Source organism: Stenella coeruleoalba, assembly GCF_951394435.1.
Source record: "Stenella coeruleoalba genome assembly, chromosome: 5".
NCBI classification, from domain to species: Eukaryota; Metazoa; Chordata; class Mammalia; order Artiodactyla; family Delphinidae; genus Stenella; species Stenella coeruleoalba.
In genome coordinates, this window is record NC_137150.1 from 140,988,494 (window position 1) to 141,002,355 (window position 13,862).

The 13,862-nt window shown below is 48.5% G+C and overlaps 1 protein-coding gene across 1 annotated transcript in view; it reads left to right on the forward strand.

Annotated features, from left to right (window-relative positions):
- Positions 1–10,238, forward strand: part of UMODL1 (uromodulin like 1) — a gene marked incomplete at its 5' end in the record, with an annotated part of 63,024 nt that extends 52,786 nt beyond the window's left edge. The window contains 5 exons of the mRNA XM_079921471.1: positions 320–556; positions 813–972; positions 2,763–2,847; positions 7,836–8,036; positions 9,639–10,238. Of these exons, the coding sequence (XP_079777597.1) occupies positions 320–556; positions 813–972; positions 2,763–2,847; positions 7,836–8,017 (664 nt within the window). The 3' untranslated portion in view covers positions 8,018–8,036; positions 9,639–10,238. The remainder of the gene's footprint in view (positions 1–319; positions 557–812; positions 973–2,762; positions 2,848–7,835; positions 8,037–9,638) is intronic.
- Between the last annotated feature and the right edge of the window lie 3,624 nt (positions 10,239–13,862).

A 13,862-nucleotide genomic window follows, 5' to 3' on the forward strand; every position in this document is an offset into this window, starting at 1 on the left:
CAGTTTAGAACCAACCAGGGAAAGCCACATCTGTTCCCCTTGCCAGTCACATAGGACGCCCCCATCAGGGCACGCCTCTCTCCCCCTTTCCCCTGTGAAGCTCACCCCTCCTCTGCCTGCCTTTGAGTCTCCACCAAACTCTAGTGTCCGGGGCTGACCCCAGCTCTAGCCAGCTCAAAAAAAAAATAGCCTTTTCTTTTCTTATTCTCATTTGGGTGGTCTTCTTTTAATTCCATCTTTCTTTGGAGTATTTTGGGGAGAAATGGGAACAGGAGGGTCACAGAAGCAGACCCCCGCCCGCAAACACTCCCTCTTGCAGGGTTTACACCGTCATCGAGGACCTCCATGGCGCTGGAAGTTTTGTCACCGAAATGCAGTTATTTATTGGAGACTCTCCTATTCCTCAAAATTATACCGTGTCTGCCAGTGATGACGTCAAGATTGAAGTAGGGCTCTATAAACAGAAGAGCAACCTCAAGGTGGTCCTGACCGAGTGCTGGGCAACGCCATCCAGCAATGCCAGGGACCCGGTCATGTTTGGCTTCATTAACAACAGGTAGGGGCACCCACCCCCTCTGTGTAGCCTTCTTTGGACCCTCTGAATTTCCAGACATGCATGGATGCAGACCCGGGTTTTAGGTGACGCCCTCAGGAGAGCCTCCTCTTGGGAACCAGAGATCTAGCCATCCTTGCCTTCTTGTATCCTAGTGGGGATGCTCCATGTGCACTCAGGTGCACGGTAAGGAAACTCACCTGGGAACAAGGACAGGAGGGCCAGTTTAGAACTAATGAGTCACTTTGTCTCTTCCCAGCTGCCCTATCCCCAACACACACACGAATGTGATTGAGAACGGGAACTCCAACAAGGCCCAGTTTAAGCTGAAAATCTTTTCCTTCATCAACAACTCCATAGTCTATCTGCACTGCAAACTCCGCATCTGCATGGAATCCCCTGGAACCACGTGCAAAATAGTAGGTGTTTTGCTGTTCTAAACCTCTGACTCACCCTCTTTGTTATGAGGAGGGTTGCTCTGTGATCAGAAGCCCAGGGCCTGGGCATTTCTGGGGCCAGACTTCAGGGAGGAGGTGCTGGGCCCTGCAGACTTGGCCCTTAAAAGACATGAAATGAGGTTTCAATGGTGGGCAGTCCTGGGTGAGGACCAGTGTCGCTGGGGGGCTAACTCGAGTCCTTCCTTAGACCATACCATTCCACTGGCCATCACATCAGACCTTCCTTGTCATGGTGCTGTCATGCTTCTCCTTCGAGGTGATCGAATGCATACTTAGGTGTAAAAATGTTATTTTAATTTGAAATTATTTTTAGCAAGTCGGTGGCACATTGCTGAATCCTAGCCTCTAGGTTATTTCATCAGGTTTTTGTTCTTCCCCGTTCAGCATTTATGCTGGGATTATGAATAACTTTACATTCTCATTTCCTCAGAACTTTGAATTTGAAATGTGCTTTGCACTTCTGGGTTGGAGAGTTATTCTTCGTCCACAGACAAGTATGTGAAGTGACTGTCATGTGTCACCTGTGGCTGGGGAAGGCATGGAGGGCTCTGTTGGCCTTTGCTTCTGCAACCGCATATTTCTCTCTCCTTTGGGGACACGTTTGTTCCTGTGCTCCTTTCAAAAGTTGGGCAGTTTTCCTGGGTGATCAGGGCCAGCCATCAGTCAGGATGCACAGCAGAAGAAATCCAGTGAGCCCTGACTTTGCTGTCACTTTTTCTCAAACAGCAGGTCTACTGGAAAGGAACACAGACTCCTGGTGCCTGCCCGCTGAGGGGCTGCGAGCCTGCATCAGCCCCTTAGAAACCCTACGGTGTTAATGACCACGACAGCTTTGACAGGGAGCGGCCGGTTCTCAAATTCTCTACACTATGAGCTTCACGTATTTCTTTCCAAGCTCCTCTAGGATGGGTGTTGTATTGGTTTCCTGCGGCTGCTATAACGAAGTACCGCAGGCTGGGCAGCTTAAATAACATAAATCTATCCTCGCACAGTCTGGAGGCTGGAAGTCCGAGATCAAGGTGTCGTCTGCTGGGCTGTTCCTTGTGAGGCTGTGGGAGAATCTGTTCCAGGTCCAGCTCCCTGACTGATCGATGGCACCTTCTCCCTGTGTCTTCACATGTCTTCCCTCTGTGCATATCTGTGTCTGTGTTCAAATGTCCTCTTTTTGCAAGAACACAGTCCTATTGGATTAGGGTCACCCTACTGACCTCATCTTAACGCGATCATCTGCAAAGGCCCTATTTCCAAATAAGGTCACGTCCACAGGTGCTGAGGTTAGGACTGCAACATCTTTTGGGGGACACGATGCACCCCATAGCAGGTGTATGGTAGAAAGATTCTATCATGTCATTGAAACTTTTCATCAGGCCCAGGTGTTAAAAGGAGCAGGTGTCTGCCGCGGGCTGTGGAGAACAAAGGGTGACTGAGACGATGCCCCCAGGGGCCAAGGGGCCAGAGCTGGAAACTGGAGACAGCACAGGGGGCTACATCTTGCTTCCTCCAACCCTCCTGCTGCCCAGCCCTCCCCCATCCAGTTGGGCACCCTGCCTGCACAGCCCCGAGGCCCAGGTGGTCCAGCCTCCCCCTTCCTCCTTCTCCCCTGACCAAGCTCATCCAGGATGCACAAACGTGACTTGACGTTTCCGGCAGGAAAGAACATGTGCGAATCAGAGTATCAACCCTGATAGTGGATACATTTCTCATAAACATTGTTCAGCTAATTTGTACTTCTTCTCCTTTTCAAATTACAGAACTGTGACGACTTTAGGTCGCTGAGAAACGGCGAGCCCTCTGCAACGCACCAGATGTCCTGGGGACCCCTGATTCGGTCTGAAGGTGAGCTGGTGACTTGGTTTAGACAACTAAACTTGGGTATTGCTTCAGAAACTGCTAGCTGTCCCCAAATATCTGTTCTCTTCTCCTTCCATGGTAATAGAACCCCCAGTTTTTAGGGGACAGGTGGCTGCCAGGGATAAACACTATAATTCCCAACTGACCTTATAGCAAGAGTGGCCATATGGGTGAGCTCTGGCTAATGAGATGCAAAAGAGAGTGTCAAGTGACAACTTTTTTTTTAACATCTTGATTGGAGTATAATTGCTTTACAATGGTGTGTTAGTTTCTGCTGTATAACAAAGTGAATCAGCTATACGTATACATATATCCCCGTATCTCCTCCCTCTTGCGGCTCCCTCCCTCCCTCCCACCCCTCTAGGTGGTCACAAAGCACTGTGTGCCTGCCTTATGAACATCCGGTACCCACCCGGCTGCCTGACATTCAGGGGAGGCGGCTGCAGGCAGCCGCCATCTGGGGGCATGAGCGCCGTGGAGGCGGGAGCCGGGAGCCCCAGGACACCGTGGAGCGAAGCTGCAGGGCCAGGCCTGGGCTCTGACCTCCGATGTTTATGCCAGAAAGAAATAAGCTTCCATTTTCCTTGTCGCTGCTTTTTTGGGTTTTTCTCTTCCTTTCGGCTAAACCTAATCCCAGTTGACTTTCCTTTTTTATTGTTTTTCTTCCTAACTTGGATGGCCCTCCTTGCCTCTCTATTTTCTCATACAGGAACTTCCGGGTTTTGGATGCAGGGTGTAAACCGGGATGGGTGTGCTAACCAGGGCTTGGGAAGCGGGCCTCTCACTGTTGTGGCCTCTCCCATTGCGGAGCACAGGCTCTGGACGCGCAGGCTCAGCAGTCACGGCTCACGGGCCCAGCCGCTCCGCGGCATGTGGGACCTTCCCGGACCGGGGCACGAACCCGCAGCCCCTGCATCGGCAGGCGGACTCTCAACCACTGCGCCACCAGGGAAGCCCCAAGGGAGGTCTTCTTAGCCAGTGATATTCAACTGCTGGTTCTCATGCAGAGGATTTTGGAAATGAAAACAAAAGTCCCAGGTCCCAGGCCATGCCCCAGGCCAACCAACTCAATGTCTCTGGAGCTGGATTCCAGGCCCTGGTGTTTGCACCGGTCCTCGGATGATCGCTGGCCTGGGTCCTGGGACAATGTGCTTTTCCTATCCTCTTCATTGTCTTAAATGGCTGAGAACTGATGGATCTAATATGAAAGAGAACGTATGTGAATTGCATTCTTATTTATAGAAACAGAACTTCTATTTATTCGTAGATATTACAGATAATGTCAAAACCAGAGTGGAAAAAACACTGGGTTTGGAGTCAGGAGGGCTGTGTTTAAATATAGGCTCTCATACTTCTGAGCTGTGTGCTCTTAGGAATATTCCTGAGTCTTCTGAGTCCCGTCCAGCCAGCCATCATTCCTCCATCCATCCACTCACCTACCCACTTATTCATTATCTCCTCTAACTACTGTATGCCAGGCTCTGTGCTTTTTCTCTACATCATAGGAGTTATTACAACAGTCCTACATACCTGGCCAATAAGATTACAGTAAATAAAAATCCTCTGTGAGGCTAAAATTTGTGATGCAGGAGCTAGGTTGCCTGGAGACAAAACTTGGGTCTGACTTTGGGCATGCTGCCTTTGCCTCATTTGCCTCATCTGTAAAATGGGGACGACAATAATGATGACGGTAATTCCTAGTTCATACAGTGCCTTGTCCGTAGCAATCACTGGTAAGTGTTATTTATTATCCTTCCTAACCGGTAGTGCACTTCACTAACACAGCCATTGCAGAGAACCCCAAACACAGTAAGGGTGTAGACGGTCAAGCTCAATGACAAGGATTATAATTATTCATTCTGTTCATCATTCTTTCTCATTGTATTATTAGCTTTTCTGCTTCATAACTGTGTCATACAAATATACAGAAACATCATTTAGAAACTTGGAATCTCTCAGCTGGTAGGCAGGTGATTACATTTTAATAGTGTGTGGTAACAGAAATACTGCTGGAGACAGAGTGAAAAGAGGCTGGCAGACAAGTACCTCCGGGATTTTATCTCTGCCCCTCCCACTGGGCACCCATGACCTCTCTCCTGCTATCACATCACTTCTACTCTGGGGAAGAATGAGAACTCTGGGAGATCTCAGGGAACATGGCCAAGCTCACACAGCTATCACCTGGACAAGCTGGGCCTCTCCCAGCAGTTCCAGCCTTTTCCTAACCCCCCCACCCTTGGTCTCCAGGGGCTGCCCTGGCTTCCTTTCCAGGCGTCAGTCCACCCCAGCCTTCACACCACGGGTGTTAGTTTTCTGGGGCTAGTGACACAGGAAACTAAGACTCACAAACCGGGTGGCTTAAAAGAACAGAAACTACTCTCTCAGAGTCTGGAGACCCAAGTCCAAGGTCATGGCGTGGGCGGGGCTGGTTCCTTCCGAGGTCCCTGAGGGAAGGTCCGTTCCAGGCCTCTCTCCCAGCTTCTGGAGGTTCTGGTCTGGCAGCCTTGGCTTGTGGTTGCATCCCTCCAGCCTCTGCCTCTGTATCCCATGGCTTTTCCTGAAGGTCTCTGTCTTCTTACAAGGACACCGGTCGTTGAATTAGGGGCCTCTTCTGCTTGAGTATAACTTAACTAAAGATGTCTGCAATGACCCTGTTTCCAAATAAGGTCACATTCTCAGGCACTGGGGGTTAGGACTCAACATACGTGTTTTGGAGGGATACACTTCAACACATAACACGGTGTGTTGGCAATTTTAAGGCCGCATCCAACTGGTAATCGTTCCTGAATCTGTGCTACCAGCGAATCACATATCGGCACTGTAATTCTTGCACTTCATTTTTGGAAAACATCCGTGGCCATCTGCTCTATAGAGAACATTATTTCTCACTCACTGGAGTTTTTTTTGTGTGAAGAGGTAGAGAATGTTTGAGATTAATGTCCGTGGGATCCTGAAATGTCCCAGTGGGAAGGGTCTGGAACAATTATCGAGGCAGCTCAGAAGTGAGGGGCCTGGGTGCCCCCAGAGAACAGCTGAGCTGGACCTCAGACCTCTGGAAGGACCTGGACCCTCTGCAAGGGGCCGGGGTTATATGTACCCTGCTCCTGGGTTATTTGCGTGCCAGGAGGTCCTCCATCACTTTCCCTCACCAAGATGTGTCCCCTTCACAAGCAGCGATAGGCTAGTGTCTTTGTGAAAAGACTGATCATGTGCGTCACCGCCGTGATGTCACAGCAGCCCTGCTCCTGCTATCCTGGGGGACGACCAGTGTCTTTCATTTAAGCATCTCGTCTATCGTGGACTGACAGGTGGTTACTATGTTTAAGGAAATACCCCCAATGATGACGCGGGTTGCATTGCGACACAGGCTCCCTCTCTAGTTGTAAGCATCTCTGCTGGACCAGTAACCATTCCTGGACCATGGTAACCAGTGGACGGCACCGGCCTGTGGACCCCACTCGGAGCAGCTCTGAGTCAGTGGCCAGTGCAGAGTGCTCGGCTGCAGGGAACAGAAACCCTGCTGGAGAGGCAGCGACCGAACACGTTCGCTCATCTCCGTAGCTGCCAGTCTGGGGCTGGGGCTGGGCTCCACGGGGCCAACAAGGGGGCCTCTTCTGCCTTTCTGCTCCAGCATCCTCAGGGCAGACAGCCCCCCTTGTGCTCACAAGTTGGTCCCCTACTTGAGGCACAGGAGGAGGGGGAAGGGTTCACTGTAGCACCCACTGGAGGATGGATTTAAGATCCAGCCATGAAGGGGTTGTCAGGAAGCTGGTGCCCCAGAGTCTGGAGGCCTCAGGTTCCTTGGGAGGTTGCAGCCGCTCCAGCAACTGTCCCCAGTATCCCTATCCCAGTGTGGTCCTCCCTCTGGAGGAGGGGGTTGCCCGGTTCCAGCTGGCCCACCATCCAGGCAGTCGGATGGGAGCCTCTTCTAGGCCATTGCTGAATCACTTTGGTGTCTGCACTCGTCTGATCCATGACTGGGAGACCTGGAGCAGCGGCCACTTCCGGAAACAGCCCCAGAAATGGAAAACGGGGTCTCCAGTGTCCCTTATTGTCCAGGAATGCTTTCCTACCCAGACCTTTCTGATAAGCTCCTGTGGTGAAATTGAGATAAAATTCACCTAATATAAAGTTAACTGTTTTAAAATAAATAATTGGGCAGAATTCAGCACCTTCACCACCCTTCTCTAGTTTCAAAACATTTTCATCACCCGAAGCAGCTCCGTGCCCACAGGAGGGAGTGACTCCGCAGCCCTTCCCCTGCCCCTGAAACTACCTGGGTTGGCTTCCTGTCTCTGGTCTCCCTAGAAACAGGGTCACACGACACCGTGTGGTCCTTGGAGACCGATGCCTGTCACTCGGCACAATGGATGTTTTCAAGACTCATCCATGTCATAACCTGTGGCCGAATCTCGTGCCTTTTATGGCCGAATATTATTCCACCGGGTGGATGGACCACGTGTTGTTTATTCATTCGTCCTTTGACGGATTTGGGGGCTGCTTCCCCCTTTCGGCTGTGCTGGATATGCTGCTATGTGGCCGCGTGTATGAGTGTTTATTGAGTCCCTGTGTTCAGCAGTTTGGGGTCCAGGCTCTCCCGTGCTTTCCTGTCCCTGAGTGCGGGGAAGGCCAGCTTCCCGGTGCTGTGCAGTGTGTGGGCACCGTGTGTCTCTGTGCAGGGCACGCTGAGCGCTCTGCCCCGACCTGGAGATCCTGGGGCTCCCGCATGGCCTCCTTCCTCTTGGCCAGTGATTATCCGGAACGTGGGCAGGCAGACCTGTCCTGGCTGCTGTGCTCTCCCGGGCTTGGGGCGGGGGCACGGGCACGCTGAACGTCTGATGCGTGAGAGCTTGCTCCATCGCGGGTGCGTCCCGCCCCGAGCCCTCCATCCAGGGGCAATGCCGGGACCCCGCTGCGACCAGGCCGAGCTGCTTTGGGCAGACCACCCACCTGCGCCTGTTTCATCCCTGCAGGAGAACCTCCAGCTGCAAAGCCGGGCCTGCGAGCCAGTTACCTGGTCCTCACGCTGGTGGCTGCCTTCGCCTTGGTGGCGGGGCCAGCCGCCCTTCTCATCATGCGCTACCAGAGAACGACCGGAAAATACAACCTCAAAACCCAGTCCGACAACTTCAGCTACCAGGTGTTCCACGAATAAGGAGCCCGGCTGCCCGCAGGTGGGTGAGGAGGGAGGCCCGTCTCGTCTGAGGCACCAGTCCTGCCTTTGCCGCCGCGGTGCCTGCACAGGGCGTCCCGCGGGGTTTGGCAAAGGGTAGATTCGTGGGTTTCGGCGGCTCCTGCCCGGGATACTGTGATTTATAATCAGAAACATGTACTTGGTCTTCACCCACTGCTCCTGGCACAGAGCTCCTGAAACCCTTGGAATTTCCCAAGTGCTGAGGGCGGTAAAGGTGTTTTTGTTATATTAGTGAGGCGCCTTAGAATGGGGGCCGGTTGCTGGGAGAGACTGCCGCGTGATTAGAGGGCTAGATGTGCTCTGCTGAGGCTCCAGATAGGGGGCGAACGGCAGTAACTTCTGTTCAACTTTCCTCCAATAATAAAGATAACAGCTGCCTTGGCGGGGTGCCTTCCAGTCTGGTTGGGGGCCCACCAGGTTTGGTCACGAAGACCCTCCCACTTCCCCATCCTATTCCATCCTGCCCCCGTCGGGGGTCCTGTCACGTGGACACGCCCCACAGTGGCTGGCCCAGGTCCCTGTTTCCTGCCTGGGTCAGCAGCGCCCCCCGCTGGGCCACCTTCCCCGCGTTCAGCTCTTCATTCTCTCGAGATAAAGGACCTTTGATACAACTCCTCAAAGTGTGGCAGTTCCTGGCTTCATCCCTTAAATGAGGAAAGGGGGCTCAGAGATCTCAAGTGAATCACCCCCATCACACAGCAGAGGCAGGTTACAGCGCACTTCCCCACAAGGCAACGTCCCTTTCCGGGTGACTTCAGCGTCGTCAGAGAAAATGTCACCTCCTTCAGGGGCTGGTCCTGCAGACACTGGAAACGTGATGTCTTCACCCTGTCTCAGCCCCCTTTGCTCCGAGGACCCAAGAGCTCACGTGATTCCAGGGCCTCGGAGCCCTTACAGCCTGGATGGGGAGGGTTGGGCCAGGGCCACTCACCTCCCCGCATAGAATCGCAAGAGAATTTCAGCAACTTTTACTTAATATTTAGAAAATGAATTCCAACAAGGAGGCCAACACTTGTCCTGGAGAATTTCTAAGGAAATCTTGTGTGTTGGTGCCTCAGCCGTGCTGGATGGCCCACTCCTCGAAATTAAAACACTGCAGAGAAAATTGGTCCCTTTTCTTTTCTTATTCTCCTGAGACTTCTGTCTTCCAAAGTAAAAAGTATCTATATCTGGTTCTCAAGTTCCTGAAAAAATCTGCTTTTTGAAAATCTCAAACAAATAAACATCCCCAAGGTTGGCAGTTGGTACAACCCCGCTCGGTGATGAGCCCCGTATCCGGGTGGGTGGTCCACAGATAGCGCAAAGGCACAGAGCCCCGAGGGTGTGGCCGTCTGGCTCAGGTGTGTGTACCTGTCTCACCTGACTGCTGAGCTGCGGGAGCTGCACTCACCGGAGACCAGGGTTCCTGTGCCTCCTGGGATTCGCTGCCCTTTTATTTGGGCTCATTCTCTCACCATTCGCCAAGCACAGATGTCATGTCCTGGGGGTTGGCGGTAACCTCCGCGACCCACTCTGGGCTTTCCAGCATCAACCCCACCTTTCCTGCTGCAGACTGACGCAGGCAGTCTCCTTCCCCACACAGGTAGCCGTGAATCAAGCTCCAGTCTCCACTCAGGCGTCGATGGCAGCCTGCTCTGTCCCTCGTCCAGAGCCTGGATGAGCTCCAGAAGTGGTGGAAACACAGCCTCTGCCTGCCCCCAGGAGGCCCGTCCTCTGCCCGGGTCCCAGACAAGGCAGCACCAGGTGGGCGAGCGGAGCTGGTGGAGAAGCAGGCCAGGAGCTGAATGCCCCGAGCCTCAGACACAGGGGTCTTCGAACCAAGCTCGAACGCAGCTCTGCCGTCACGCCATCGCCTCCACCACACAGAGCTCCCAGGCCCCTTACCACCCTAAGCGGTCCATGCGGCCCTTCCTGGCTTTGCTCACCATCGACATCTATCACCTACCACCCACCCCTCCATCCATCCATTTGACCCTCTGTCAAATACATAACATTTCACATTTTCGAAACTATTGGACAGTGTAGTTGAAGTTCTTTTTAAAATAGGTGAGTCATTGAAAATGGGTCATTTGTAGAGACGTGGATGGACCTAGAGACTGCCATACAGAGTAAGTCAGAAAGAGAAAAACAAATATTGCAAATTAACGCATATATGTGGAATCTGGAAAAATGGTACAGATGAACCGGCTTGCAAGGCAGAAACAGAGACACAGATGTAGAGAATAAACGTATGGACACCAAGGGGGGAAAGCGGGGGTGGGCCGGTGGTGGTGGGATGAATTGGGAGATTGCGATTGAACATGTATACACTAATATGTATAAAATAGATAACTAATAAGAACCTGCTGTATAAAAAAATACAGTTAGATAAAAAATAAAAATAGGTGAGTCATAAAAATACTGCCAATGTGATTTTTAGTAGACATATATACTCGTTAACTTTTTTTTTTTTTTTTTTTTTTTTTTTGGCGGTTCGCGGGCCTCTCACTGCTGTGGCCTCTCCCATTGCGGAGCACAGGCTCCGGACGCGCAGGCTCAGCGGCCATGGCTCATGGGCCCAGCCGCTCCGCGGCATGTGGGATCTTCCCGGACCGGGGCACGAACACGCGTCCCCTGCATCAGCAGGCGGACTCCCAACCACTGCGCCACCAGGGAAGCCCTGTACTCTTTAACTTTCGTCCTGCATTACAAGGATATTGTTTTTATTTCCACAGCAGTGACTCAAAAGGCACTCTATTAATATGAAAATTTTTATAGCAAGTAGAAATAGCATTATATATATCCTTATTTTATATTGTTCCAAGCACTTTCACAGATATTAAAATAAATAATTTTACCAGGGGTGAGGCACTATTTACCCACTGCATAATGGGAAACCGGAGAAGGAATGGGTGAGCTATTTACATAAGTTTACAAAATGAGTTCATGAGGAAATAGGTCTAGAATCTAAGTATTTTAGTCTAGAAATTTCTTCATTACACCATGCTAACTGGTAATGCTTTTCACTTTATTTAAAGCAAATGGAATTGTATTTGATACCTAACACCTGAGAGGATAGTGTTTTTCCATGATGAACTTAGACAGAATTACATCTAACAGGGTTTTAGTATTTTTTTTTCATTTCTCAAGCTTTTATTTTATTAAAAAGAATTTTTTAATAGATCTTTGTTGGAGTATAATTGCTTCACAATACTGTGTTAGTTTCTGCTGTATCACAAAGTGAATCAGCTATACATATACGTATATCCCCATATCCCCTCCCTCTTGCGTCTCCCTCCCACCCTCCCTATCCCACCCCTCCAGGTGGTCGCAAAGCACTGAGCTGATCTCCCTGTGCTATGCGGCTGCTTCCCACTAGCTATCTATTTTAAATTCGGTAGTGTATATATGTCGATGCTACTCTCACTTTGCCCCAGCTTCCCCCTCCAATCCAATGTCCTCAAGTCCATTCTCTATATCTCTTTATTCCTGCCCTGCAACTAGGTTCAACAGGACTTTTTTTTTTTTTTTAGATTCCATATATATGTGTTAGCATACGGTATTTGTTTTTCTCTTTCTGACTTACTTCACTGTGTATGACAGACTCTAGGTCCATCCACCTCACTACAAATAACTCAGTTTCGTTTCTTTTTATGGCTGAGTAATATTCCATTGTATATATGTGCCACATCTTCTTTATCCATTCATCTATCGATGGACATTTAGGTTGCTTCCATGTCCTGGCTATTGTAAATAGTGCTGCAATGAACATTGTGGTACATGTCTCTTTTTGAATTATAGTTTTCTCAGGGTATATGCCCAGTAGTGGGATTGCTAGGTCATATGGTAGTTCTATTTTTAGTTTTTTAAGGACCCTCCATACTGTTTTCCATAGTGATTGTATCAATTTACATTCCCACCAACAGTGCAGGAGGGTTCCCTTTTCACCACACTCTTTCCAGCATTTACTGTTTCTAGATTTTTTGTTAATGGCCATTCTGACCAATGTCAGGTGATACCTCATTGTAGTTTTGATTTGCATTTCTCTAATAATTTGTGATGTTGAGCATCGTTTCATGTGCCTCTTGGCCACCTGTATGTCTTCCTTGATGAAATGTCTATTTAGGTCTTCTGCCCATTTTTTAACTGGATTGGTTGTTTTATTGATATTGAGCTGCATAAGCTGTTTGCATATTTTGGAGATTAATCCTTTGTCTGTTGTTTTATTTGCAAATATTTTCTCCCATTCTGAGGGTTGTCTTTTTGTCTTGTTTATGGTTTCCTTTGCTGTGCAAAAGCTTTTAAGTTCAATTAAGTCCCATTTGTTTATTTTTGTTTTTATTTCTGTTACTCTAGGAGGTGGGTCAAAAAAGATCTTGCTGTGGTTTATGTCAAAGTGTTTTTCCTATGTTTTCCCCTAAGAGTTTTATAGTGTCTGGTCTTACATATAAGTCTTTAATCTATTTGTAGTTTATTTTTGTGTATGGTGTTAGGTAGTGTTCTAATTTCATTCTTTTACATGTAGCTGTCCAGTTTTCCTAGCACCACTTATTGAAGAGGCTGTCTTTTCTCCATTGTATGTTCTTGCCTCCTTTGTCATAAATTAGGTGCCCATAGGTGTGTGGGTTTATCTCTGGGCTTTCTATCCTGTGCCATTGATCTATATTTCTGTTTTTGTGCCAGTACCATACTGTCTTGATTACTGTAGCTTTATGGTATAGTTTGAAGTTGGGGAGTCTGATTCCTCCAACTCTGTTTTCCTTTCCCAAGATTGCTTTGGCTATTCGGGGTCTTTTGTGTTTCCATACAAATTGTGAAGTTTTTTGTTCTGGTTCTGTGAAAAATGCCATTGGTAGTTTGATAGGGATTGCATTGAATCAGTAGATTGCTTTGTGTAGTAGAGTGATTTTCACAATATTGATTCTTCCAATACAAGAACATGTATATTTCTCCATCTGTTTATGTCATCTTTGATTTCTTTCATCAGTGTTTCATAGTTTTCTGAGTACAAGTCTTTCACCTCCTTAGGCAGGTTTATTCCTAGGTATATTATTCTTTTTGTTGCAATGGTAAATGGGAGTGTTTCCTTAATTTCTCTTTCTGAGTTTTCATTGTTGGGGTATAGGAATGCCAGAGATTTCTGTGCATTAATTTTGTATCCTGCAACCTTACCAAATTCATTGATTAGCTCTAGTAGTTTTCTGGTGACATCTTTAGGATTTTCTACGTATAATATCATGTCATTGGCAAACAGTGACAGTTTTACTTCTTTTCCAATATGTATTCATTTTATTTCTGTTTCTTCTCTGATTGTCTTGGCTAGGACTTCCAAAACTATGTTGAATAAGAGTGGCAAGAGTGGACATCCTTGTCTTGTTCCTGATCTTAGTGGAAATGTTTTCAGTTTTTCACCATTGAGTATGATGCTTGTTGTGGGTTTGTCATATATGGCCTTTATTATGTTGAGGTAGGTTCCCTCTATGCTCATTTTCTGGAGAGTTTTTATCATAAACTGGTGTTGAATTTTGTCAAAAGCTTTTTCTGCATCTATTGAGATGATCATATGGATTTTATTCCTTAATTTGTTACTATGGTGTATCACGTTGATTGATTTGCGTATATTGAAGAACACTTGAATCCCTGGGATAAACCTCACTTGATCATGGTGGATGATCCTTTTAATGTGCTGTTGGATTCTGTTTGCTAGTATTTTGTTCAGGATTTTTGCGTCTATGTTCATCAGTGATATTGGTCTATAATTTTCTTTTTTTGTGATATCGTTTTCTGGTTTTGGTATCAGGGTGATTTTGGCTTCATAGAATGAATT